At 57.9% G+C, this 25,748-nt stretch overlaps 1 protein-coding gene and 1 non-coding gene across 2 annotated transcripts in view; both read right to left on the bottom strand.

The window, feature by feature from the left end:
- Nucleotides 1-144: 144 nt before the first annotated feature.
- The window catches only part of MYO1H (myosin IH), a 53,367-nt gene continuing 27,763 nt past the window's right edge, over nt 145-25,748 (bottom strand). The window contains exons 17-31 of the mRNA XM_055147320.1: nt 24,699-24,804; nt 22,023-22,140; nt 18,561-18,674; nt 16,273-16,349; nt 14,566-14,634; nt 9,496-9,580; nt 8,145-8,304; nt 6,817-6,900; nt 5,608-5,701; nt 5,299-5,354; nt 4,658-4,793; nt 4,229-4,299; nt 4,024-4,121; nt 2,958-3,057; nt 145-507 (exon numbers count right to left, since the gene is read on the bottom strand). Of these exons, the coding sequence (XP_055003295.1) occupies nt 484-507; nt 2,958-3,057; nt 4,024-4,121; nt 4,229-4,299; nt 4,658-4,793; nt 5,299-5,354; nt 5,608-5,701; nt 6,817-6,900; nt 8,145-8,304; nt 9,496-9,580; nt 14,566-14,634; nt 16,273-16,349; nt 18,561-18,674; nt 22,023-22,140; nt 24,699-24,804 (1,392 nt within the window). The 3' untranslated portion in view covers nt 145-483. The remainder of the gene's footprint in view (nt 508-2,957; nt 3,058-4,023; nt 4,122-4,228; nt 4,300-4,657; nt 4,794-5,298; nt 5,355-5,607; nt 5,702-6,816; nt 6,901-8,144; nt 8,305-9,495; nt 9,581-14,565; nt 14,635-16,272; nt 16,350-18,560; nt 18,675-22,022; nt 22,141-24,698; nt 24,805-25,748) is intronic.
- LOC129399017 (small nucleolar RNA SNORA2/SNORA34 family) lies at nt 23,426-23,562 on the bottom strand. The gene has a single exon (XR_008626865.1). It is a non-coding gene; the product is annotated as a small nucleolar RNA SNORA2/SNORA34 family (small nucleolar RNA).

Below are 25,748 nucleotides of genomic sequence, written 5' to 3'. Positions count from 1 at the left end.
AGCAGGCGCAGGGTGGCGGCGGGTGGTCACCGCTGCCCTGGGTGGGAATGATGAGGTAGAACTTACCAGCCGGAACTGCAGACAGCGCTCAGAAACGAAGGTCAGAGAATCGGGTAAGGCTGCATTTATTTAAAGCAAACATCACTTTCTGCAAAACTGTGAAGTGTCGTGTACTTGCAGACCATTCGTTCCAAGCTGCTGCAAGCTCAGACAGAGAGGGAGAAACTCGCTTGTCCCACAGTGGCGGGGCCCAGTTCCCCCAGGGTGGGGGCCTGTCGGGGACCTTCGTGCCAGCCCTTCCATGACTTGAGGCTGGACCTTGGCCAGCACCACACCCATAGGGCCCAGCTGTGTCTCGCCCCTTCCCCAGGGCCGATGGAACCAGCCTTGAAGGCACAGCTCCCTGGAGCCAGTTCCACCATCGGTCAGTCAGTCGTTCGGTCAGACAGCAGCGGCGGCAGGAGCAGGGGACGCCCTCCTCGGTCAGGACCCCACACGGACCGACACCTAGGAGAGTCAGCACTCGGGGTCAGGACCTTCTGCCAGGGCTTCCGGGGAAGGGAGCGATTTTCATGGACTGTCACCTGAGGAATCCGGCCCCACCCGCCACCAAACAAGCCACATTGAGTAACGGGCTCCGAAAGGCCCGAGACCCTTGGCATCTTTAGCCAGAGTGTCAGGAAGAAGTGATGTCAGAGCAGAGAGAGTCAGAATCAGGGGCTGACGTGATAGTACCATGGGTGGAGCGCTTCCCTTGTACACAGCTGACCCAGTGTACAATCCCCAGCACCCCACTTGGTACCCCTGCCCTCTCTAGGAGTGATCCCTGAGCACCCCCAGGTGTAACCAACAAGCAACAGTGAAACAGTGGGTTTAAGACAACACATAGACTAAAAGAACTGCTTATATTTGATTTTGAAATGATGCTGGCATTTTGTTGTGGGGGGGGTGTTGGGTGTTGGGGCCACACCCGGTGGTATTCGGATCACTGTTGGCAGAGCTCAGGGAACTAACTGTATGTGGTATTGGGGTTAAACCAGGTTGACTGCATGCAAGGCAAGCCCCTTCTTTCCTGTACTCTCTCTCCAACTTCAGTGTTTTCATTTGTCCCTCAAGAATTCCTAGGATTCCAGGTTTATTCTAGTAGAGACGACTGCTGTGCTCAAGCTACATATATAAAATTCCATAGTTAAATGTGAATTTGAGGGGCTGGAGCAATAGCACAGCGGGGAGGGCGTTTGCCTTGCACGTGGCTGACCCGGGTTCGATTCCCAGCATCCCATATGGTCCTCTGAGCACTGCCAGGGGTAATTCCTGAGTGCAGAGCCAGGAGGAACCCCTGTGCATTGCCAGGTGTGACCCCCCACAAAAAAAAAAACTGAATTTGAAATGTGGGCAGGCATCTGGCACAGAGAGAGAGTACATACTCTGTGGGTGTACTGTGTGGATGAGGTCCCCAGAAGAAGAAAAATGCGGGGCTGGAGCAATAGTACAGCAGGTAGGGCACTTGCCTTGCACACTGATCCCCAGTATCCCAAATGGTCCCCTGAGCACTGCCAGGAGTAATCCCTGAGTGCAGAGCCAGGAGTAACCCCTGAGCATTATCAGGTGTGTTCCCAAAACAAAAGAAAATCATGTCTGAAGTTCTTAATTACTGGCAGAGTGAATACTTTTCGGTGGAGTGGGTCCTCGCTTCCGAGTCTGTGTTCTCCCTTGGACACGTGTCTTGCTTGCGCGTATCTCTGTTTGCTTTTTCCACTCAGCAGAAGCCCTTATTTTCTCTTGAACAATGTACTTCTCTCTCTCTCTCGCTCTTCCCTCACATCTGTGTTGAATTAAAACATTTGCTTCCGGGGCCGGAGCGATAGCACAGCGGGTAGGGCGTTTGCCTTGCACGCGGCCGACCTGGGTTCGATTCCCGGCATCCCATATGGTCCCCCAAGCACCGCCAGGAGTAATTCCTGAGTGCAAAGCCAGGAGTAACCCCTGAGCATCGCTGGGTGTGACCCAAAGAGCAAAAAAATAAAATAAAATAAATAAAACATTTGCTTCCCCCAAAAAAGGAGGTGGGATGAGGAATTCAGCCTCTTTGCTTTTTTTTTGGGGGGGGGGGGTCACACCTGGCGATGCTCAGGGCTTACTCTCCTGGCTCATGCACTCAGGAATCAATCCTAGCAGTGCTCAGAGGATCATATGGGATGCTGGGAATCAAACCCGGGTCGGCCACATGCAAGGCAAATAATGCCCTACCCACAGTGCTATCGCTCCAGCCCCCCAGCCTCTTTGCTTTTTTTTTTTTTTTTTTTTTGCATTTTTGGGTCACACCCGGCGATGCACAGGGGTTTCTCCTGGCTCTGCACTCAGAAATTACTCCTGGCGCCTCTTTGCTTTTGATATGTCATTTCCTGCCATGATTGAGTCAGAGTCAGCTCCGCCTGTCACCTGTGAGTGAGGCTGCTGGGACTGTCCGCCTGGCCCTGGCCCGAGGCTCCCCATCTCAGATGACAGATTCCCAGCCTGACTCCCTCATGTCCCCGGGGCTTCCACATTGAAAAGGAAGCCTGTTTAGTGTCGGCAGATAAAGCTTTCCACCCCCCCCCCCCCACACACACACACACAAACATACACACTCAGGGTTTGAAACAATATATCCAATACAAAAAACAATACAAAAACGTTTCATTTTTCTTGGGCTTAGAGCCAGGGATCCAGCAAAGCTCAGGAGCTATTCCTGGCTCTGTGCTCAGGAGTGACCCCTGGTGGTGGTCCAGGGCTATATGCGATTGAGCGGTTGCCGGCTGAGGGCAGGGTAAGGGCCTTCATCCCGTACATGGTGTTCTTCAGATGTAAATGTGGAAACGGGGAAAGTGAATGCGGTTACAATGGAGAGGCTTGGAATTCTCATGTGCATTCTATTCCCAAACCGTTTCCCTCCCTCCCCCATCACCGCCACTCACCACTGTTAATTGTCCTTTTTTGTCTTTATAGATTTGTTCTTCGGGTCCAGTGTCGAACACGATTGTACCTTCTCTCCCGGGACTAATATAAAACTGTAAACTTAAAATGCACAAAGCGTTCAGTGACCGCTTCCCCGCGCCTTCGGGCAGCCGAGGAGAAAGCTTTGCCGAGCTCAGGATGGAATTCACGTTCTTTTTTTTTTTTTTGCTTTTTGGGTCACACCCCGCGATGCACAGGGGTTACTCCTGGCTCTGCACTCAGAAATTACCCCTGGCGGTGCTCAGGGGACCATATGGGGTGCTGGGAATCGAACCCGGGTCGGCCGCGTGCAAGGCAAATACTCTACCCGCTGTGCTATTGCTCCAGCCCCATGGAATTCATGTTCTTCCCTTTGCCTCTCAGGGTACCAGTAAACTCTCCCCAATTTCTGGCATCATTTGACCATCAGCCAGCGGGGCGGTGTCTCTGGCTTTTGGGACCACACTCGTTGGTGCTCCGGGCTCACTCCTGGCTGTTATCAGGAGACCAAACACGTGCTGGGGTATGAGCCCAGCCACGTGTAAGGCAAAACGCCTTAACCACTGTACTATCTCACTGGCCCCCGTCAGCTGGGGACCTGAAAAACCTTGTCTGAAAGCTGAGGGCTTAGAGCAGGCGTGGGGCTCTCCCGGGCCCACAAAACAGACCATCCCACTCTCCCTCTGACCCTTGGGGCACTTTCTCCTCTGGCCACAGAACTAGGACCCCTGGGATGGTGCGGGAACTGGCTGTCCCAAGCCATGGCACCTCCCTGGGCTGCCTCAGGACGGCCTCCAGGATTAAGCATTCAGGAATCACTCCTGGCAGTGCCGCGGTGGGGACGGGGAGGTACATGGGGTGCTGGGGACTAAACCCCGGGTCGACCTCAGGCAAGGTGAGCTCCAGCCCTGGGCCCTTTGGCATCTTCCTTGATGCCTTGGAGCATCATTTGGGGGAGGGTGTGTCCCCCACCGTCTCCCCCAGCCCTCCTGTGGCTCAGCTCCCACCAAGTAGACCCCCCGGGGCGGGACCGCCAGCGCCCCCCACCTGCCCTGAACGACGTGGACGAGGTTCTCCTTCTTCACCAGCAGGACGAGCTTGGTGACGACCTCGAAGATATATTCGCACTGCAGGATGGCATCCCCCTGGCGGAGAGGAGAGGGCCGGGTTCCACCCGCACCCCGACGGGTGTCCGCGCGCCCGGGGGTGGGGGCTGCTGTGTTCTCTGTGGGGACTGGCCCCCCCCCATTACCTTTTGCTTGTGGTCCTCGGGCGAAACGTGAATGACCAAGAGCCCGTCCCGCAGGTTGCTTGTGGAGACCCCTGAAGACAGACCCCCCAGTTAGGGCCCACCTGCCTGAGCACGGGAGAGGGCTGGGGGGGACACCTGGCTCGTGCATGGCATGCCGGGAGCCACGCTGGGCCCCTGACACTGCGGGGGGGTCCCCCTGCACAGCGCCTGTGTGGCCCCCAAAGCAGAAAGATGAGGGAGGTCCAGGGACACCCCCCCTGCCGCCCCAGCCCTGAGCCACTTCTCCTAACTGCAGTAGGAGGAGCACTGACGGCAGAGAGCGGGGTGCTCACAGACGGGTACGAAGGGGGGGGGGGAACTGCAGTGTACGGGGAGGGGGGAACTGCACATTCCTGGGCACCCTCGGTGTGGGGCCCGGCTTCCGCTCACCCCGGAGTGCCGCGTACTCGATTTTCTGCTTGATTTTGGCCACTTCGACCACGTAGGCCGCTTTCTGCGTGAGGAGCAGCTGCCGTGGGCGTGCCTTCGAGCCAGTCCTGTCGTATTTGACCACTGGGACGCCGTACTGCAAGGAGAGGACCGAGTGCATCGCTGGGGCCTAGCGAGGGCGCAGGGAGCAGGCGGGGACTCCAGCGGGCGGGGAGCACACGGGGGACCCCAACAGGCTGGGAGCAGGCGGAGGACCCAGTAGGCCAGGAGCACGCGGGGAGCACAAGGGGAGGGGGACCCCAACAGGCTGGGAGCTCCGGGCTTTTCGTGGGCGCACTCCCGATGACCCACGTGCTCCGCCTGGCCCAAGGAAGACAGGGCCCAGCACTGGCCACCTGGGGCCACTTGAGAGGCCAGCAGAGGCGCCCGTGGGCACTCAGCCCCCCGCTGCGGGTTCCACCCACCCCTCCCCCAGCCTCCCGTCAGCCTCACAGCTACTAAACTGGGGCGCCTGGGCACCCTGCCCCCCACGAAGGCAGCTTCTGCAGTCAGCAGCTCAGTAGGGCTGAGTTCTAGGGGCTGCAGGACCCCGCCCCGACAGCACTCCCCTGGCCCTGCTGAGGCAGGACGCCCCTTCTCACCTGGACCTGGTCACCGCCGAGCAGCTGGAGCACCTTGGGGCTGATGTCGCCTTCGTCTAGGAGGGAGCCAGGGCTCAGTGGCCGAGGGACACTCAGGAGCTCCCGTCGCCCTGGCAGCTGTGCCCGGGCCACGGCCAAGCCCTCGGTGGCTGGGAAACGCTGGGGTGTCCGACATCAGGGCGGGGGGCCCTCCCAAGGCCCTCCCTCATGGGGCCCCCCGGGCCCGGGGCCACTCCTGGTGGTACCCGGCCAACCGAGCTGGAGGGCTGGAGGTGGAGGCCCTGGCGGGAGGGCGGGGCCCCGACTCACCGATGCGGCTGCGGGCGAAGGGCTGGCTCAGGCTCTCTGCGTAACCCTCCTTCTTGCCCCTGAAGACGGCGCTCGTGACCACCTTCTGCTGCATCTGCAAACACATTCGTCCCAGGCCAGGGCCCAGGCCCCGGGGCCCCGCCGCAGTCCCGGCTTTCCTGGCCGAGACCCTCGGGCCTGCTTCCGAGTGCAGGCTGGACCCAGTGGGCGCGGCCCTGCGGTCTCAGTGGAGACTGAGGCGGACACTTCCTGTCATTGTTGGGCCCCCAGAGGCGTCCTGGACTCAGGCTGGGCCCAAGGGGCTGCCTGCGTGTGTGTGTGTGTGTGTGTGTGTGTGTGTGAGTGTGTGTGTGAGTGTGTGTGTGTCTGGTGTGTCTCTGTCTCTGTGTGTGTGTCTCTGTGTGTCTATGTCTGTGTGTGTGTCTGTGTCCGTGTGTCTCTGTGTCTATCTCTCTGAGTGTGGCTCTGTGTGTCTATCTGTGTGTGTGTCTGTGTATGTCTGTGTGTGTCTGTATGTCTGTGTGTCTGTGTATCTCTGTGTGTGTCTGTGTGTGTGTCTGTGTCTCTGTGTGTGTCTTTGTGTCTATCTCTCTGTGTCTGTGTGTATGTGTCTGTGTGCTGTGTGTCTATGTCTGTGTCTGTGTATCTCTGTGTCTGTGTGTATGTGTCTGTGTGCTGTGTGTCTATGTCTGTGTCTGTGTATCTCTGTGTCTATATCTGTGTGTGTCTGTTTGTATGTGTGTCTGTGTCCCTGTGTGTGTCTGTTTGTGTGTGTGTCTGTGTCTCTGTGTGTGTCTTTGTGTCTATCTCTCTGTGTCTGTGTGTATGTGTCTGTGTGCTGTGTGTCTATGTCTGTGTCTGTGTGTCTCTGTGTCTGTGTCTCTGTGTGTGTCTTTGTGTCTATCTCTCTGTGTCTGTGTGTGTCTGTGTGCTGTGTGTCTATGTCTGTGTCTGTGTGTCTCTGTGTCTATCTCTCTGTGTGTGTCTGTTTGTATGTGTGTCTGTGTCCCTGTGTGTCTCTGTGTGTGTCTCTCTGTGTCTGTGTGTCTCTGTGTGTGTCTCTGTGTGTATGTCTATGTCTGTGTGTGTGTTGTGTGTCTGCTACTGGCTGACCTTGAGCAAGGGCCCCCCTGAGCCACCTCCCTGTGGCTCCCGGGCTCCCCTGCCACTGAGGGTGAGGACGCCCTGCCCTCGAACCCGCCCCCCTACCAGCGCTCTCCGCTCCGCAGTGATCCCGCAGCAGTACGTCCGCACCAGGTTCCTCGTGCACAGGGTCCGGAGCAGCGCCGACGCCTGTGCGGAGGACACGCCCCTGTGTCCAGCTGCCTGGCCCGCGCCTCCCACCTCCCCCCTGCGGGCTGGACAGTGCCCCTTGATTTCCAGTCCAGCTCCTGCTCCCTTGCCCAAGGATGGTGCCCGCAGGCGTCTCTGAGCCGCCCAGGGATAGAGATTCTTGGTCTGGTTTGGGGCCACACCTGACCGTGCTCAGGGGTCACTCCCAGCAGTGCTCAGGGGGGCGTGAGGTGCCGAGGATCGAACCCTGGGCCTCCAGCATGCACTCAGCCCCTTGCCCTATCTTCCCGACTTAAACTAGCACTTCTTTCCTGGGGTGGAGGTCACTCCTGGCGGTGCTCAGGGCTTACTCCTGGCTCGGCACTCAGGGGTCAGTCACTCCTGGGGGGCTCAGGCAACCTCAGGGGTGTTGGGGTCAGACCTAGGTCCGCGCGTGCAAGGCGAACGAACACCCTCCCCGCTGTGCTATGGCTCTGGCCCCCCACCCAGCGCTTCTTAAGCTTGAACATGTGTGTGCAGCAGCCGGCTCTCCATCCCGAGAGAGGCCGACTCAGGCCGGTGGGAGCCCAGGGGTCAGCGGTGACTGGTCCCCAGGCCCAGAGCCCTCAGACACCCCTCCCTGCTTCCCTGGTTGGCTGGTTCTGGGGTTTGTTTAATTTCCCACATCTGGTAGTGCACAAGGCTCACTCCGCCTGACACTCAGGAGTCGCCCTAGTGCTGCTTGGGGGACCATGTGGCAGATGAAACCAGGCTGGCTGCATGCAAGGCAACTTCTCCAGCTGCTCCACGTCAGCCCTGATCTGAGTCCACCCCCCTCTTTTTTTTTTTTTTTGGTTTCGTATTGGGGCCACAACCAACAGTATTCTGGGACTACCCCTGGCTCTGTGCTCAGGAAACCAGATGGGGTGCCAGGGATTGGACCCAGGTCCAGAGCCATGCAGAGCCAAGGCCTTGGCGGCTGCACTATCACTCCAGCCCCCAGAACCCCACTTTGGAGTAACACCGTTCCAGATTTGCGTGTCCACCTGGCAGGCTCTGTCCAGGAGAGAGGCCCTCCTCTGTGCTCTGGCCAGACCCACGTCAGCTCCCCACACCCAGAAAGCAGCCCTGCTGAGCCCCCCGCAGCCCACGCTCTCTTGCACACCTCTCAAAGAAGCACTTTGCCAAGGTGGGATCAGAGTGAGGAGGAGGAGGAGGAGGAGGCGAAGGTGGCCTGTGCCAGGCGTCCCAGGCTAAGGCCTTACGTTTTCCAGGACGCCTGGCGGCCTCAGCCAGCTCTTATCCAAGACGCTCTTCGGGATGTGATACCGCAGGTTCAGGATGTAATTCTTGCGCACCAACAGGAGGAACTCCTCGTCGTCGGGACTCCGGGGCTGGTCACGATGGATGAACCCCTTAATGAACCTAAGGGAAAGGAGTTCTCTTAGTCTTCTTCTGTTTGGGGGCCCCCTCTGGCAGGGCTGGGGGCTTACTCCTGGCTCTGCTCTCAGGGATCACACCAGGCAGTGCCTGGTGGGAAGGGGGAGGGAGCATACAGGTTGGGGGGATCAAACCCGGGTCAGCTGCATGCAAGGCAAGTGTCCTAGCCACTGTACCATCACTTTGGCCCTCTGTTTTCTTTAAAAAAAAAAAAAAAACTGGCAGGGGGGCTGGAGTGATAATACAGCAGGTAGGCCGTTTGCCTTGCACTTGGCTGACCCGGGTTCGATTCCCAGCATCCCATAGGGTCCCCTGAGCACCGCCAGGGGTAATTCCTGAGTGCAGAGCCAGGAGTAACCCCTGAGCATCGCCAGGTGTGACCCAAAAAGCAAAAAAAAAAACCAAAAAACAAAAAAACCTGGCAGGGTACCATATCCAGGGATGCTTAGGTGGGGGCGGGAGTATCACTCCCCAGTGGTGTGAGGGGACCGGCAGGTGCCAGGGATGGGCCCAGGCCTCCTGCATGGGAAGCCCGTGCTCCCGCCCTCAGCCTTCGCTGACCATCTTTTCGTTTTCGGACCCATTTGTCCAGAGACCGACACCATAGGGATGACTTTGGTCACCGCTGAGAGCTCACAGCTCCCATCTGCCTCCCAAGACACACTCTGTGGCACATCTGCCCTATTTGCTGGGGGGAGGGTTCCGAGTGACGTGGATTCACGGCCCTCGAGGGCAAGCTGGTCCATGCACTGCAGGTTCCCAACTTGCCCGGGAACGTGCAAAGATCGGGCAGCTCGGACCCCGCCTCTCTCCAGCAAGGCCACCCACGAACACGGACAGGGCATCATCCTCCGTGGCCAACGGAGCTTCCCAGTTTGCCGCAGTCCCCACCCTGCCTCCGTGCCCTCTCCCCGCCCACGCCTCTGGCCTGTGCTGACCTGGGGGGTATCGCACGCCATGCCCTCTGCTCTAGGCGGAGCCACTACAAACACGGGCCACCGTCAAGTTAGGGGGGGCGACGGCCAGAGAGGGGGCTACCTGATTCAAGATACAGACGGCGCACAGGCCCAGAAGGGCCGGCCCAGCCTGTGGCCGTGCTCTGAGGAGCCCCCAGTACCCTCAGCCGCAGGCCTCTCCCCCTTCTACCCACCTCACCCCCCACCCCCAAGAACTTACTTCCTGATGATCCACACGGCCCACTTCCTCTTCTCCGCCTCCTTCCGAGCCAGGACTCCACGCCAGTGGGCTTCCAGCCTGACCGCTGAAGGAGTCCACACAGCGTGAGGAGGGGGCCGGGGCGCTGGGCAAAGGGCCTGTTTTTCCTTTGTTTTGCTTTCTGGCTCACACCCGGTGACGCACAGGGGTTACTCCTGGCTCTGCACTCAGGAATCACCCCTGGCGGTGCTCGGCGGCGGGGGGAGGGGGGGCCCATGGGATGCTGGGAATCGAACCCCGGTCGGCCGAGTGCAAGGCAAACACTCTCCCCGCTGTGCGATCGCTCCAGCCCAAAGGATCTGTTTCCTACTCGCATGCGGAAGACTTTTCGCAGGGCCTGCATGCTGCCCCGGGGGTCTTAGCCACTAACCCCACACCCCAGATGTGGTGAGCCCTAGCCACATCTGTCCATCCTCGACCAGGAGGGGCAGAAATGACCCAGACCACAGATATGAAAGGGTGGTGGGGGGGCTCGTCTCCTGACTTCTCTGGCCTGTCTCCGTGGGGGGACGCGCAGTGCGCTTAACCCTCGGCAGTCTCTGGGGATGGGGCTTGGCAGTCCAGGGGGTGGCCCAGGGTTCTACCTTCGGCACCACACACGCAAAACTAGCATTTAATTCTTTTGTTGGGGCCACAGCTGGCTGTGCTCAGGCCTGACTCCTGGCCCTGTGCTCAGGGGGACCCTCAGGTGGCAGCTGAAGTGGGGCACCAGACACAAAGGGGGCCTTGGGGAGCATCGTGAAGCCCCAGGAGGTGCAAAGGCTCAGGGCCTCCCCCTGTCTTTGTCCCGGCAGAGGTGGCGGTTATCGGCGAGTCTCGCCGGAGCGCGTGGGGCTGTGAGACCCGGTGTTCAGCGCGTGCTGTCTCCCTTTCAAAATTGGGAGAGAGGCTCACTGGGCCGGAGGCTGTGGTCTGCAGGCAGGAGACCCGGGTTCAATCCCCAGCACTGCACGGTCACCCAGCCACAGCCACGCTCAAGGCCCCTCTCCACACGTTCGGACGAGCCTCACGCATGAAGGTACCGGCAGAGGAACCCAGGTGTGTGGGACCCGGTGCTGAGACCTCCAAGCCTGCTTGGATCGGGACTGGGCCTCTTCCACCCAGAAACCCAAACATCTGGGGTGAACAGGCTGCAGCTCAGCGGCAGGGCACGAGCTCCCACACGGACAGGGTGCTATACGCCCGCCCCGACACCACCAAAATCCAGAACTGGGGGTGGGGACTAGATGGCACATCAAGGAGGGCTCTTGCCTTGCACATGGATAATCCAAGTTCGATCCCCAGCACCCCATAGGGTCCCCCAAGTCCATCAGAAGTGATCCCTGACATAGTCCCCCAAGCACCCCCAGGGTGATTCCTGAGCACAGAGCCAGGAGTGTAGCACTGTAGCACTGTCATCCCATTGTGCATTGGTTTGCTTGAGCGGGCACCAGTAACGTCTCCATGGTGAGACTTCTTGTTACTGCTTTTGGCATATTGAATATGCCCACGGGGAGCTTGCCAGGCTCTACCATGCAGGCAGGATATTCTCGGTAGCTTGCCGGGCTCTCTGAGAGGGATGGAGGAATCGAACCCGGGTCAGCGTCTGCAAGGCAAATGCCCTACCCGCTGTGCTATCGCTCCAGCCCAGAGCCAGGAGTGACCCTTGAGCATCTCTGGGTGTGAACCAAAATGAAAAAAAAAATTACATCTTATTTGGTTTATGTGTGAGGGCAATAGAAAAATCTGCCCTCAGACACTCGAGAACTAATGACGCATTCCTTTCTCGAAGAGAAATTCCGCGAAGAAGCCCGAACTATCACAAGGAAATAGAAGCAAATGACTCCCACTAGAGGAAGTCTAGCATCACAGAGCGTTTTTCAAGAAATGAAACCAGTTGAACTGTTTGCAGCAATAATTGCTTTCTAACATGACTAAACGCTGACTGGAGAAATAGTGTGATGACCAAGAGCACGTATTTTACATACCAGAGACAGGGGTGGGGGGAGGCGGGTGAGGAGTGGTCCCAGGCAGGATGTCCTAAGCACTGCCTTGTGGTCCACTCCTTCCCCAACCCCGACAAGGAAAGTAGGGTGGGGGCATGCTGGATAACATTGGGTTGTCCTTGCTCCTCCCAGGGGGAGCTGAGGTTTATTGAGCTACTCCCACAACAGTGCCCCTGAGGCACATCTAATCCCTTCGGGCACTAATAATACTCTATTGCTTTTCTCTTTCCCTTAGGTCATTTGCATGGTTTGTTTAGCAATGTCCATTTTTGTATAGGCACAGGGAGACAGAGCATGCTATGCTTTGTAACATGGGAGCTAATTGACTCCAAAAAAATATTTACTCCTGGCATCCTTATTTACTTGACTTAAGCCTCAATTGCCCTTAGTTCCTAGCACTCCAAGAGCAGGGCCCCGACCAAAGGGACTGGATGGACCCAGGGTGAGCTGTGAGCTACACTGGCATTGAAAGAAAACAAGCTGGGACCAGAGTGATAGCACAGCGGGTAGGGCGTTTGCCTTGCATGCGGCGAACTCGGATTCGATTCCCAGTATCCCATATAGTCCCCCGAGCACCGCCAGGAGTAATTCCTGAGTGCATGAGCCAGGAGTAACCCCTGTGCATTGCATGGTGTGACCCAAAAAGCCAAATAAAAAGAAAGAAAACAAGCTAAGCATCGTAATTATAATAAATGAAGAGCCTGGTCATGGGACAGACTCCATCATGACCCCAAAAGAAGTAAGTGAATGAGGAGCCTGCTGGGGTTAGGAAAGACTGACCTGGTCTGAGCACTGTAGTCTGGGATATATAGCGAGATGTCCCCAGGAAGAGCCGAGCTTTAAGCTTAATATATCTCTTACTGTGTTCGTACAAAATGACTAGAAATATTAGTAAGAAATAAATTTACCATGATTGGTTAGCTGGGTTAGTAGCTGAGGAGAGGAGAAAGCAATGCACCCTGGATGGAATCCCGCCCTTGAGCGGATCTCCTGGTAATCTGGAGTGCTGAACCCTCAGATGAGACTCTGTCCGTGAGTTAATCTCCTAGAGCTTCTCCTGAAGGAGTGGCTTTGCCTCTGTTGCTATGGCAATGTTCACCCCCACCTATGCGTACCCCACCCTTCACGAGTTCTACATAACTAAGAAGGGACTTTGGGACTTTGAGGACTAGAGGGTCTGTGGGACTAGGAGCAGGACCAGATGACGACGGTGACTGGAAGTAGGGGACTACAGGACCACGACGAGACGAGGAGGGAGATAACGAAGGAGAGGACTTTGAGGTCTACGAGGAGACCAGGATGACGGAACTATGACACCGGGACTACGACCAAAACTAGGACCACGATTGCGCCGTAAGGGGAGAGATCGGACTATGCTGGGGAGGAGGGAGAAATGAACCGACTACCGGGCAGCCGGGGGCCCTGCTTCCCAGTTCCCCCGGTCCTTCGTCCATCTGCTGCCGTCACCCAGCCTGGTGAGGCAGCTCTCAGCCACCGAACACTCGAGTCCCCCTCGCACCCACGCCTCTTCCCTTGGAAACTCACAGGGGCAGGGCCTCATAGACTAGATTTCTGCTTTCTGGCTTGTCCCCTGACTTACAGGTTTTTATTTTATTCTTCTTTATTTTATTCTTCATAGGAATGAAGCAATAGCATAGCTGGTAGGGCGTTGGCCTTGCAAGTGGCCAACCCGGGTTCGATTCCTCCATCCCTCTCGGAGAGCCCGGCAAGCTACCGAGAGTATCCCGTCCACACAGCAGAACCTGGCAAGCTCCCCGTGGTGTATTTGATATGCCACAAACAGTAACAACAAGTCTCACAGTGGAGACGTTACTGGTGCCCGCTTGAGCAAATAGATGAACAATGGGGCAACAGTGCTCCAGTGCTCCAGTGCTCCATGGCAATGCTTCTTCTACGCTGAAACAACCCCAGGCATCCACCCACAGAAGGAGGTTGGATTGCTGTCTATACTATAGGGTGCTATCTGCACACGCACACAGGTGGACTCTAAACAACTTAAGTGCAAAGTTAAAAACAAAACAAAACAAAACACTCATCACCACGACCAACAGAGTACAGGTCTGTGAGGTCCCTCGAGCACAACACCTGCACAGCATGCGGCCTACACAGCCTGGGGTCACCCTTCCGAGAGGGACATCCTGGGGCAACCTCACTGCCACTAGAATGTCAGCTGTGTGGAAAGACCGTGTCAGGAGGCTCATTCCTGAGCACACACGTGGAAACGGAACCGGCGGCTGGATCCGAGAGGACCTGTCCACCCTCGTCCAGGAGGGGCGGAAATGACCCAGACCATAGATGTGAAAGTAGGGGGGTGGCATTTGTCTCCTGACTTTCCTGGCTCGTCTCCGCCGGGGGACACAGTCCCTGGGGATGTGGCTTGGCACATATAGAAGGTGGCCCAGGGTTCTGCCCCCAGCACCCCACACACAAAAATATCATCTAATTTATGTGTTGGGGCCACAGCTGGCTGTGCTCAGGACTGACTCCTGGCTCTGTGCTCAGGGACCCCTCCTTGGCAGTGCTCAGAGGACCCTATGGGATGCTGGGGATCGACTCAGGTTGGCCGAGTGAAGGGCAAGCATCCTTCCCCGCTGTCCTATTGCCCCTGTCATCCCGTTGCTCATCGATTGGCTCGAGCGGGCACCAGTAACGTCTCTCATTGAGAGACTTATTGTTATTGTTTTTGGCATATCGAATACGCCACGGGTAGCTTGCCAGGCTCTGCCTCATGGGCTCGATACTCTCGGTAGCTTGCCGGGCTCTCCGAGAGGGGCGGAGGAATCGAACTCGGGTCGGCCGCGTGAAAGGCGAACGCCCAACCGCTGTGCTATCGCTCCAGCCCCCCTATTGCTCCATCCCACAAAAAATATTATTTAACACACATCAATAAAACACGTCCAGGACCCAAATGAGCATCAGTGTGTCCTCATCTCCGGTGTCCAGATGGGAAAGCAGCGGCCCCCCAGGCCACTCCCCCGGGCCCCCCGGGGTTGGCCAGCTCCAGGCTCCGGGCCCAGCTACTCACCCGCTTGCCTCTTCAGCAGATACTCCCTCCGCTCCAGGCAGCCTCGGTACGTGGCTTGGATCCTGGCAACTGAGAAGACATCATGGAGAGAAGGGCCTCGGTGGCCTGGCTGTCACCGCGACTGTCTGTGGCTGCAGCCTTGAGCCGGGGGGGGAGGGGGTGTGCGAAGTGGCCCTCCGGGAGGAAGGAGAGGAACCCGGCCCCCTGGGACACCTAGCGCTTGCTCCCAGCCCCCCACCTCAGTGCTCCCAGCCCCCCACCTCAGTGCTTCCAGTCCCCCCACCTCGGTGCTCCAAGCCCCCCCACCTCAGTGCTCCCAGCCCCCCACCTCAGTGCTCCCAGCCCCCCACCTCAGTGCTCCCAGCCCCCCCACCTCAGTGCTCCCAGCCCCCCCACCTCGATGCTCCCAGCCCCCCACCTCAGTGCTCCCAGCCCCCCTCAGTGCTCCCAGCCCCCATCTCAGTGCTCCCAGCCCCCCATCTCAGTGCTCCCAGCCCCCCACTTCAGTGCTCCCAGCCCCCACCTCAGTGCTCCCAGCCACCCCCACTTCAGTGCTCCCAGCCCCCCCTCAGTGCTCCCAGCCACCCCCACCTCAGTGCTCCCAGCCCCCCACCTCAGTGCTCCCAGCCACCCCCACCTCAGTGCTCCCAGCCCCCCACCTCAGTGCTCCCAGCCACCCCCACCTCAGTGCTCTCAGCCACCCCCACCTCAGTGCTCCCAGCCCCCCCACCTCGGTGCTCCTGGCACCCTCCCGCCTCACCCCGCCTGTCAGGAATGACTGTGTTTCTCACAGAGGGTCCCAGGCCCCTTCCCACCTATGCTCCCCGACAGGCTCACGGGGGGCCACACCTGCCCTTTCACCAGCTGCCTGGTTCGGGGTGTCACAATCGCCGCTCTTAGGGGTCAGCCATGAGGCTGTCCTGCACAGTGCTCCAGAGCCCCTGGGCCTGGGGGTGGCCGGGAGCACTGGCCAGGCGCTCTCTGCTCGCTGACCACACGGCAGGGACAGTGCCCTCCGTGGGCTGGGTGGGGGCTGCCGAGAGCCGGCGAGGAGAGAGCGTGGGGGCAGCCGCACCCACCACGCTGGGCTTTGTAGCCAGAGCCCCTCCCCGAAGGCCAGGCCAGGCGCCGAGACAGCCCCGGGGCCCCTGGTCCCCTGGCCCCCTGCAGTCTCTCCCACGCCCCCATTTTCTGCCCTCTTCCTTTTGTTCTGGGGTCACAGCCGGCAATGCTCAGGGCTCCCTCCCGGTGGTGCTCGGGGGACCATCTGGGATGCCGGGGATCAAACCCAGGTTGGCCTCGTGCAAGGCAAGCACCCGGCCTGCTGTCCTATCACTCTAACACCCCCTCCTCTGACTCTCCCCACTGCCGTTTGCAAGCAGCACCCCCCCTCTGGGCTCTTAAGCAGCACCTGCAAACACCCACGCTGCTTCGGGGCTTTCAAGGAACAGGGGGTCTGGACCGGAACCGGGTGGCACGTTAGCCCCACAGGCCCAGTCACTCACGACGGGGGATGCTGATCACCGCCTCCAACCCCGGCTTCCAGGTGCCAAAGCAAAGGCATCTGGTGTGTGCAATGTCTGCCGGGAGCCCACCCCCCGCCCCAACCCCCAACTATACACCGCCTCCCTCCCCCACCCCTGATTCTGATATATCCTGTGCTAAATGCTTTCATCTCCCAGGCAGGTAGGGGAAAAAAAATCATACCTAATTGATGTTTGCTAAATTCAAAGGCATCCTCAGTGGCAAAGAGAGTTCGGGGGAATCGAATGAATATTTTGGTTCTAGAAGTAGAGGGAAAAGTTTCCATTTCAGTCGGTCACCACCGGTGGCAGGCTGAGTCCTCATCTGCCGCCCCCCGAACCAACATTCACGCAGAACCTGGGAATGCTGTGATCTCACTCAGATGGGAAGCCCCTGCAGAGGGCCCAGGCCAGGAGGGAGTGAGGTCAGCCCGCCCGGGGGTGGGGGGACCCCCGAAGGCCAACAGAGGCGAGTGTCAAGGGGGAAGGGCAGAGGCACAGGCTGAGTGACTTGGCCACGAGCCAATGACCATCGGGAGCTGCTGGAGGCTCCACCCACTGACCCCCCAGAGGGAGCAGGACCTTGCCCCACTCCTTGATGGTGGGGCTCAGAGCTAAAGGTGAGAGAACCTTCTAGAACTTGTGAACACTTTCTCTTTTTTGCTGTTTCTATTTTGGGGGCCACGGTAGTTCTCCAGGCTGTTTCCTGGCTCTCTGCTTAAAGGTCACTCTTGCCTTTAAGCAGGTTTGGGGGAACAAGCCCAGGTCAGCCAGGTGCAAGGCAAGTGCCCTACCCACTGTACTATCTCTCTGGCCAGCAGCTGTTCTTCTGTGATGCACCCCGAGGGAACAAACACAGCATCCCAACCGGGAGGCGCTTCTCTGGGTTACACACAGTGATGACGGGGCCGGAATGACAGAGTAGCGGAAAAGCCGCTGGCCTTGCATACGGCCGACCTCAGTTCGGTCCCCGGCACCACAAGTGGACCCCTGAGCACAGCCAGGAGGGACCCCTGAGCACAGAGCCAGGGGTCACCCTTGAGCATCACCAGGTGTGGCTTCAGCTCCACCTCCCAAGAAGGCCGTTTGGAGAACGCAGTCTCCTGGCAAGACACAGGCATGCCCCGCCCCCGCACTCCCCCCAGTCCAGTCCCTCTCTGCTTCAGCCTTTGGAGAGGCAGCTGCCAGGTGGGGCCTCGACTTCCCCTTGGGGGGCCCAGGGCGCCTCACTCCCTCTGAGATGCAGTCGCGCTGGGACCCAAGGCTCATGGATGTGCACACGCGTGGTGGGGACGCTCGGCCTCCTGCATGCACTGAACTCGCTGGGGCCGGCGTGTACCTTCCGTGACTCACGGGAAGTGGCACAAATATTGATGGTGCCAACAGGGTTTCGCTATGTGAACGCTAAGAGAGGAGTGGCGGGAGACACGTATGCAGAGTCTGGGACCACCTGTGGGTTCGAGCGCCCCCTGGGGTGCCTGGAGATGCTCCCTGAGAATATGGGGTGCCTGCACCGAGCCCTCCCGGCTGGACTATCTCTCGGGTCCTCTCGGCCCATCGGAGTCATGGCAGAATCTCCCGCACACAGGGTGAACCCACTCGGGGCCCCTCCCGTCTGTACGCCAGGCCGCTCACCCAGCCCCTGGTTCAGACTCGAGTCTCGCGGCCCCCAAGGCCCCCTCCCATGGGTGTGACTCCCGCCCTTCTCCCTTGAGAGGTTGTCCCATGGTGGCTTCTGACAAGGACTGTATACTGGGGTTTTGTCTCTGTTCCTGAGTCCCTGGTCCCCAAACCCGACGGCCGTCTACACCACCAGGGTGATTGGGTATCTTTGGCTAAGACGTCTGGGTTTTGTCCCAAATGATCAGTCAAGTCATCCGCAGGAAATGGGCATCTTTTGTGACTCAGAACCAGCCTCTTCCCCAAATCTATGTTGTTGTTTTTTTTTTTTCTTTTTGGATCACACCCAGTGATGCACAGGGGTTACTCCTGGCTCTGCACTCAGGATCACGCCTGGCGGTGCTCAGGGGACCATATGGGATGCTGGGAATCGAACCCGGGTCGGCCGCGTTCAAGGCAAACACCCTACCCGCTGTACTATCACTCCAGCCCCTCTTCCCCAAATCTATGTTAGTGAGGTGACATTTGGGGTGACCCTCCTGGGTGACCCAAGGACAGGAGCGGGGTGCCAGGGGACTCGGGGACTTGGGGCTTGGGACTCTCAATGCTCCATCCATTTCTGGGTCGAGGTGGGGCCAGGCGTCACTGGGCCATGATTTAATCACCGCACCTAGGTCATCACGTGTCCATGGGGAATAGAACTTGGGGCGTGGCCTGGGGGACCCTCTGGGGGGCGGACAGAAGAGGTGCTGAGAGACAGGCCTCCCGAGAGGCCACGGAAGCGCCCCTCCGTCCCCAGACGCCCAAGTGGACGCCTGGGACACCCACGTACGCCATATCCCTGCTGCTCACCTCCCCAGCTTGTACTCGTCCGGGCTGTAGCCGATGTACTTGATCAGCCGCTCGACGCCCTCTGCTGGCGGCCCGCGCCAGTGCGGCCAGGTGTCCGGACACAGGGACTTGTACCTGGGCAGAAAGAAAGCAGGGGATTCTCTGGGGCGTGCCAGCCTCAGGGTAACGGGGTGGCGCAGCCCACAGACTCCCCGGGTTCAATTTGATATTCTTGACAAGAGGGAAAAGAGCCACTAACCTGGGCCGGGGTGATAATGCAGCGGGGAGGGCGCTTGCCTTGCATGGGGCTCACCCAGATTTGACCCCCAGAAACCCGGCTGGTTCCTGAGACCACCAGGAGTGATTCCTTTTTTTTAATTTTTGGGTCACACCCGGCGATGCACAGAGGTTACTCCTGGCTCTGCACTCAGGAATTACTCCTGGCGGTGCTCGGGGGACCCTATGGGATGCTGGGAATCGAACCCGGGTCGGCCGCATGCAAGGCAAATGCCCTCCCCGCTGTGCTCTTGCTTCAGCCCCCAGGAGTGACTCCTGAGTGCAGAGCTAGGAGGAACCCCTGAGCATCATGGATGTGGCCAAACAACAACAACAAAAAGACCCCCTACCGAATGAGAGAAAGTTATTGCACACAAGACATCAGATAAAGGGCAAATATCCAAGCTCCATAAAGCACTCACAAAAACCAAACAGCTGAAAACCCAGTGACTCTAACCAAAAATGGGCAGAGGAGATAAACATGTTCCCAAAGATGGCCAGCAGGCATGTGAGAAAGTGTTTGCTGTCACTCGTGGTTAGGGAAACACAAATCAAGACGATGCTGAGATATCACCTCATGCCTGGGAGAGTGTCTCATGCCAGTGAGAATGGCACATTTCCAAAAGTCTGGAAACGACCAGTGTTGGTGGGGTTGGGGTGAGAAAGGAACCCACATCTACTGTTGGTGGGAATGTGGATGGATCCAGCTTCTATGGGAAACAACATGGAGATCCCTCAAAAAAAAAAAAAAAAAGAGGGGCTGGAGTGATAGCACAGAGGGTAGGGCATTTGCCTTGCACGCGGCCGACCCAGGTTCGATTCCCAGCATCCCATATGGTCCTCTGAGCACCGCCAGGGGTGATTCCTGAGTGCAGAGCCAGGAGTAACCCCTGTGTATTGCCAGGTATGACTCCCTCAAGAAAAGAAAAAAAAAAGACCTCAAAACAGGAAAAGAACAATACAATACAGCAACACCACTCTTACATCTACCTCATCCCAAACACAGGAACATTCATTTGAGAGTCTCCTGCTCTACCGACTGAGCTAGCCGGATGCCACGAAACATTCATTTGAAAATCAATGCACGCACACCTATATTTATCACAGCACAATAGCTGGGACATGGAAACAACAAGGTGCCCAACTATGGGTGAATGGATCAAGAAGTCCTTGTATATATGTGCATGGTGGAATACTCAGTGCTAAAATAGAATGAAATCACGCAACCTGCAGCAATGTGGCTGGAACCGGAGGGTATCATTCTGTGTAAAGACAGAAGGAGAGGGATAGATACAGAACGGTCTCTCTCATAGGGGGACTCAGAGACACGCAGTAAGGTAGCAACCAAGGGCCAAAGGCCACACAACAGGAGACCTGCTCCACAGAACTGAGTTGGTGCAGGGGGGAGGCCGAGAGGGGGGGAGGGGGTCCTGGGGAAGGGAGGTGGTACACTGGGGAGTGGTGCGGTGTTGGGATTACGTGCACGGGAAACCATCATGAACAATAGTGTAAACCACCTTATATCAAGTAAAATTTTTTTTTTAACATAAAGGTTTAACATAAACCTCCACAAACAGAAAGGCCCTCCTGGCCCAGTCTGTGTGAAGGAGAAGTCCCCTCACTCCTTCCCCTGCAGGGACCCTAACCCCACCCCGCCGCCTCCCCAAAGCCTGCTGCAGTCTCCCTCCCCAGCCTGGCTGGGTCTGTCTCTCACGCAGCTGTTTTCAGCACCTAGGACAGCACAGCGGGGGTGGGGGTGGAGCAAGCAGTGCTCAGCGGCAGTTTAGAAAGGGTGATTTATGTGCCACAGCGGGTAGGGCGTTTGCCTTGCGCGAAGCCGACCTGGGTTCGATTCTTCCGCCCCTCTTCCGCCTCTCTCGGAGAGCCCGGCAAGCTACCGAGAGTATCCCGCCCGAGTGGCAGAGCCTGGCAAGCTCCCCGTGGCCTATTCGATATGCCAAAAACAGGAACAACAAGTCTCACAATGGAGACGTTACTGGTGCCCGCTCGAGCAAATCAATGAGCAATGGGACGACAGGGCTATTCATGTTATGTTAAGGCATTTTAAAAAGACTGGGCCGGGGGGGGGGGCTTTCTGTTTGTGGAGGTTTTTTTTCTAAACCTTTATGTTTAAATAAAAAAAATGTTTTTAGGGCTGGAGTGATAGCACAGCGGGTAGGGCATTTGCCTTGCATGTGGCCAACCCAGGTTCGATTCCCAGCATCCCATATGGTCCCCTGAGCACCACTGGGAGTAATTCTTGAGTGCGTGAATCAGAAATAACCCCTGTGCATCGCCGAGTGTGACCCAAAAAGCAAAAAAAAAAAAAAAAATGTTTTTAAAGCGGTTTAAAAACATGCATGGACCGTGTTGCCCTAAAATGGTGACAGACGGAGGAGAAAAGGATGGAGAGGGGATCAAGGGGTGGGGAGTGGGCCCAGCACTGCTGACTTGTCGGATTCCTGCTGATGCTAAGGACCCTGGAAAGGGTGTTGGGGTCCCGAGCACTGGCGTGGGGAGCAGTGGTCTATCCAGACACCGTGCCTAGGCCACCCAAGATGGGGTCCTGCCCCCAGCACCCCCAGGAGGCTGCAAAGGCAGCGTTTGGGGTGAATCTATGGCTCTTCCCGCCATTTCTCCAACCCACCAGCACAGACACGAGTGACCAGTGTAGGGCGATGTGCACTGTCTCTAAAATCACTTTATCTCTGAGGGGTTTTCCGGGGGGGCAGGGCACGTGGTGCTGGGGAGCAAACTGGGGGTCAGCTCCGTGCAAGGGCAACCTTCACCCGTTACTATCCTCCAGCCCTGTTTCATCTCAAAGTGTAACCTGATTCCCTGATTCCGTTCATCAGAGACCTGGGACCAGGAGGCCAATGACTCATTACGACAACAGCAGCTGTTGGGGCTGGAGGGATGGTCCAGCGGGGAGGGCGTTGGCCTCACATGCGGCCGACCCAGGTTCGATCCCCGGCATCCCATAGGGTCCCCTGAGCACTGCCAGGAGTGACCCCTGAGCATCGCTGGCTTTGAGCCAAAAAAGCCAAAAAAGCAAAGAAGGGGTAGGTTCAGGCGGAGCGGGCTGAGACGTTTGCGTTTCCCGTCCAGCCACCTCGGCGGCCGCAGGGGAGGGCCAGGGGGAAGCGCCTTCCTGCCGCTCGCGCAGCTGGATACGCACATAGGAGGGGCCGACAGGGCCAGCGTTACCTTTGCAGGAAGTGCTCGTACTTCCGCCGGTAGGCAAAGCCGGCCCGCCTCACGCGCAGGTGCTCCATCAGCCCCAGGTACTTCACCTGGTGCCTGATGAGGAAATCATCGAACTTGCCTGGGGACACGGAGAAGGGACAGTTGGGCTGAGAGGGGCCGAGCCCGGGGCCACAGCTCAACCAGGACGGTTTGGTCACAGACACGCTCTGCTAGGCCCTGAGTGTGTGTGTGTGTGTGTGAGAGAGAGAGAGAGAGACACACACAGTGTGTGTGTGTGTGGTGTGTGTGTGTGTGTGTGAGAGAGAGTGTGTGTGTGTGTGTATGTGTGAGAGAGAAAGAGACAGAGACAGAGAGAGTGTGTGTGTGTGAGTGTGTGTGTGAGAGACAGAGAGAGAGTGTGTGTGAGTGTGTGTGTGAGAGAGAGACAGAGACAGACAGAGAGAGTGTGTGTGTGACAGAGAGAGTGTGTGTGAGTGTGTGTGTGAGAGAGTGTGTGTGTGAGAGAGAGTGTGTGTGAGTGTGTGTGTATGTGAGAGAGAGAAAGAGACAGAGACAGAGTGTGTGTGTGTGACAGAGAGTGTGTGTGAGTGTGTGTGTGAGAGAGACAGAGACAGAGAGAGTGTGTGTGAGTGTGTGTGTGAGAGAGAGTGTGTGTGTGTGAGAGAGAGACAGAGAGAGTGTGTGTGTGGTATGTGTGTGAGAGAGTGTGTGTGTGAGAGAGAGTGTGTGTGTGTGTGGTGTATGTGAGAGAGAGTGTGTGTGTGTGGTGTGTGTGTGAGAGAGAGAGTATGTGTGTGGTGTATGTGAGAGAGAGTTGTGTGGTGTGTGTGAATGTGTGTGTGAGTGTGTGTGTGAGTGTGTGTGTGAGTGTGTGTGTGAGAGAGAGTGTGTGTGTGTGAGAGAGAGACAGAGAGAGTGTGTGTGGTATGTGTGTGTGAGAGAGAGTATGTGTGTGTGAGTGTGTGAGTGTGTGTGTGTGTGAGTGTGTGTGTATAGGAGAGTTCCACACAACAAGGCAGGTCCCTGGGTCCGCTTGAGAAACCGCCAGCTCCAACCATTCTGGGCCCCGGGCCGCCACGTGGCGGGAGCCAGCGGGGAACAAACGTTCCTGGTTTGCCACAGTCCCCGCCGCACCCTGCTGCCTCACCCCCAGTCGGCGCCACCCACTGCTCCTCCTGCCCCGTCTGTGGACACGGGCTGGTCTGATTTTCATTACAGGTTGTGGCACCAGCTCCCGGAGCCCCCACGCCCTAGGCCTCGCTGGGTGACTAAGCCCCCTGCAGAGAAGCGGCACTGCGCCTGCTCGGCAGATAAAACACCGTGCGCGGCTCACACAGCACCACCCGAGGGAAAACGCCCCCCCAGTCACTTACATGAGGCTATTGAAGATGAGGGGCTGACTCAGGTGGTTCCTTCTAAGGAACTGACCGTTACATTTACAAATCCCTGAAATGATCCACAGACCACGGAAAGGTTTTCCTTTAGGCTCCTGCTTGAAACCAGCAGTTCCAGCCAACTGCAGGCCTTGACGCAGGACCAAAGAGAGACCGGGGGGCCGCTGGGGCGGGAGGGGGTGACAACTAACTGAGCTTAAGTGAGAGGGAACTGGATATTCACTGTCGGATTTTGGGTAGAGGTCTTGGCATGTTCAAACAACGAATGGCTCATTGAAATAAATGAGATTCTTTGTGATTGTAAAAAGAAAAAAAGAGGGACTGGAGCGATAGCACAGCGGGAGGGCGTTTGCCTTGCATGCGGCCAACCTGGGTTCGATTCCCAGCATCCCATAGGGTCCCCTGAGCACCGCCAGGAGTCATTCCTGAGTGCAGAGCCAGGAGTAATCCCTGTGCATCGCCGGGTGTGACCCAAAAAGCAAAAAAGAAAAGAAAAGAAAAGAAAATAGAAAAGAGAAGAAAATGAGGGGCTGGAGGGGTAGGACAACAGGTAGGGTCTCGGCCCACCTAGGGTCAATCCCTGGCACCCCACATTATCCCCAGAACCCTGCCAGGAGTGATCCCTGAGCACTGCTCGGTGTGGCCCAATTCTCCCCAAACCAAGCAAATAAATAAAATTGAATAATAAAATTGAAATCAATTTGACACTTAGTGAGCTTGTGGTGGCTGGAGTGATAGCACAGCGGGTAGGGCGTTCGCCTTGCACACGGCCGACCCGGGTTCAACTCCGTCCCTCTTGGAGAGCCCGGCAAGCTACCGAGAGTATCCCGCCCACATGGCAGAGCCTGACAAGCTCCCCGTGGCATATTCAATATGCCAGAAACAGTAACAACAAGTCTCACAGTGGAGACATTACTGGTGCCCGCTCGAGCAAATCGATGAGCAACGGGATGACAGTGACAGTGACAGTGAAGCTTGTGGTGGTCTTTAGAATTGGGACAGGGGGTGCTCCTAAGCAGTGCTTGGAGACTCAGGCAATGCTTGGCCGGTCATGCCAGCCCCGACTGCTCAGTGCGGGGTCCCGGTGATGCCATGCAGATGGGGCGCGGCTGGGCCGGGAGCCACCAGCGTTGCAGCCAGTGGTGTGCAGGGGGCGCTGTGGCAGGTGCCAGGGATCAGACTCGGGGCCTCTCGCCTGCTGGGCACGGGCACAGCCCTGGCAGCGTCTCCCCGGGGTGCCCTAAGGAGACGGGGTGGTGGTTCCGCCCAGTCTCTCACTCACTGGGCTCCTTCCTCTCGTTGGGCTTGATGCAGCGGATGTAGGACGGCTCCTTGGAGATGAGGATTTCCAGGAGGCTGCTGAGGCTATTTTTAAACTGGGTTCCCACCTGCCGGGAGAAACGGCAGCAGGGAGAGGGGCTGGTTAGAGCGCAGGGCGCCCCCACCCCCGCCTCGGGACCCAAACTCTCCCACTCTCCCGACGCTTTGTCTCTTTTTTTTTTTTTTTTGCTTTTTGGGTCACACCTGGTGATGCACAGGGGTCACTCCTGGCTCTTTACTCAGGAATTACCCCCTGGAGGTGCTCAGGGGACCAAATGGGATGCTGGGATTCGAACCCGGGTCGGCCGCGTGCAAGGCAAACGCCCTACCCGCTGTGCTATCGCTCCAGCCCCGACGCTTTGTCTGTTGAGATGCGTCTGGTTGGTTGGGTTTGGGTCACACCCGGCGCTGCTCAGGGCTCCCTCCTGGCTCTGCACTCAGGAGTCACTCCTGGTGGTGCTCGGGGGACCCAATATGGGGTGCCGGGGATCGAGTCTGGGTCAGGTCATGCAAGGCCAACGCCCTCCCCACGGTCATTGCTCCGGCCCCATTGAGATGGGCGATACTGTCCTGCCTGTTACGCGTCTACTGACCGTTGAGAGGACACCTCAGAGATGCTAGCCTGCAAGTCCAGGCTGGTCCACTCAAGAGAGACTGGTCAGGCCTGCACCCCCGGAATGCTCCTCGGGCTCCTTGGGCTGGAGTGAGGCCGTGTGGGACCAGCTTGGCCACAGGGCTGTCACCTCCTGTCCCCGTGCCCCTGCCTCCTTTAGGACACTCACTGTTCTCAGTTCTGCCCTTCCGCCCTCTTCCTGGCCCCTGGCCCCTGGCCCCCCAGACTGAAAGTCTCCCCACTGCCTGCCACTGGTCACTAAGCCAGGCCAGGTCCTGCTCAGTGCGGGGTCCCGGTGATGCCATGCAGATGGGGCGCGGCTGGGCCGGGAGCCACCAGCGTTGCAGCCAGTGGTGTGCAGGGGGCGCTGTGGCAGGTGCCAGGGATCAGACTCGGGGC

This window comes from Sorex araneus, chromosome 9, assembly GCF_027595985.1.
Source record: "Sorex araneus isolate mSorAra2 chromosome 9, mSorAra2.pri, whole genome shotgun sequence".
Taxonomy (NCBI): Eukaryota; Metazoa; Chordata; class Mammalia; order Eulipotyphla; family Soricidae; genus Sorex; species Sorex araneus.
Note: the sequence above shows the minus strand (reverse complement) of the source record. Positions and strands in the feature narration are given on the sequence as shown.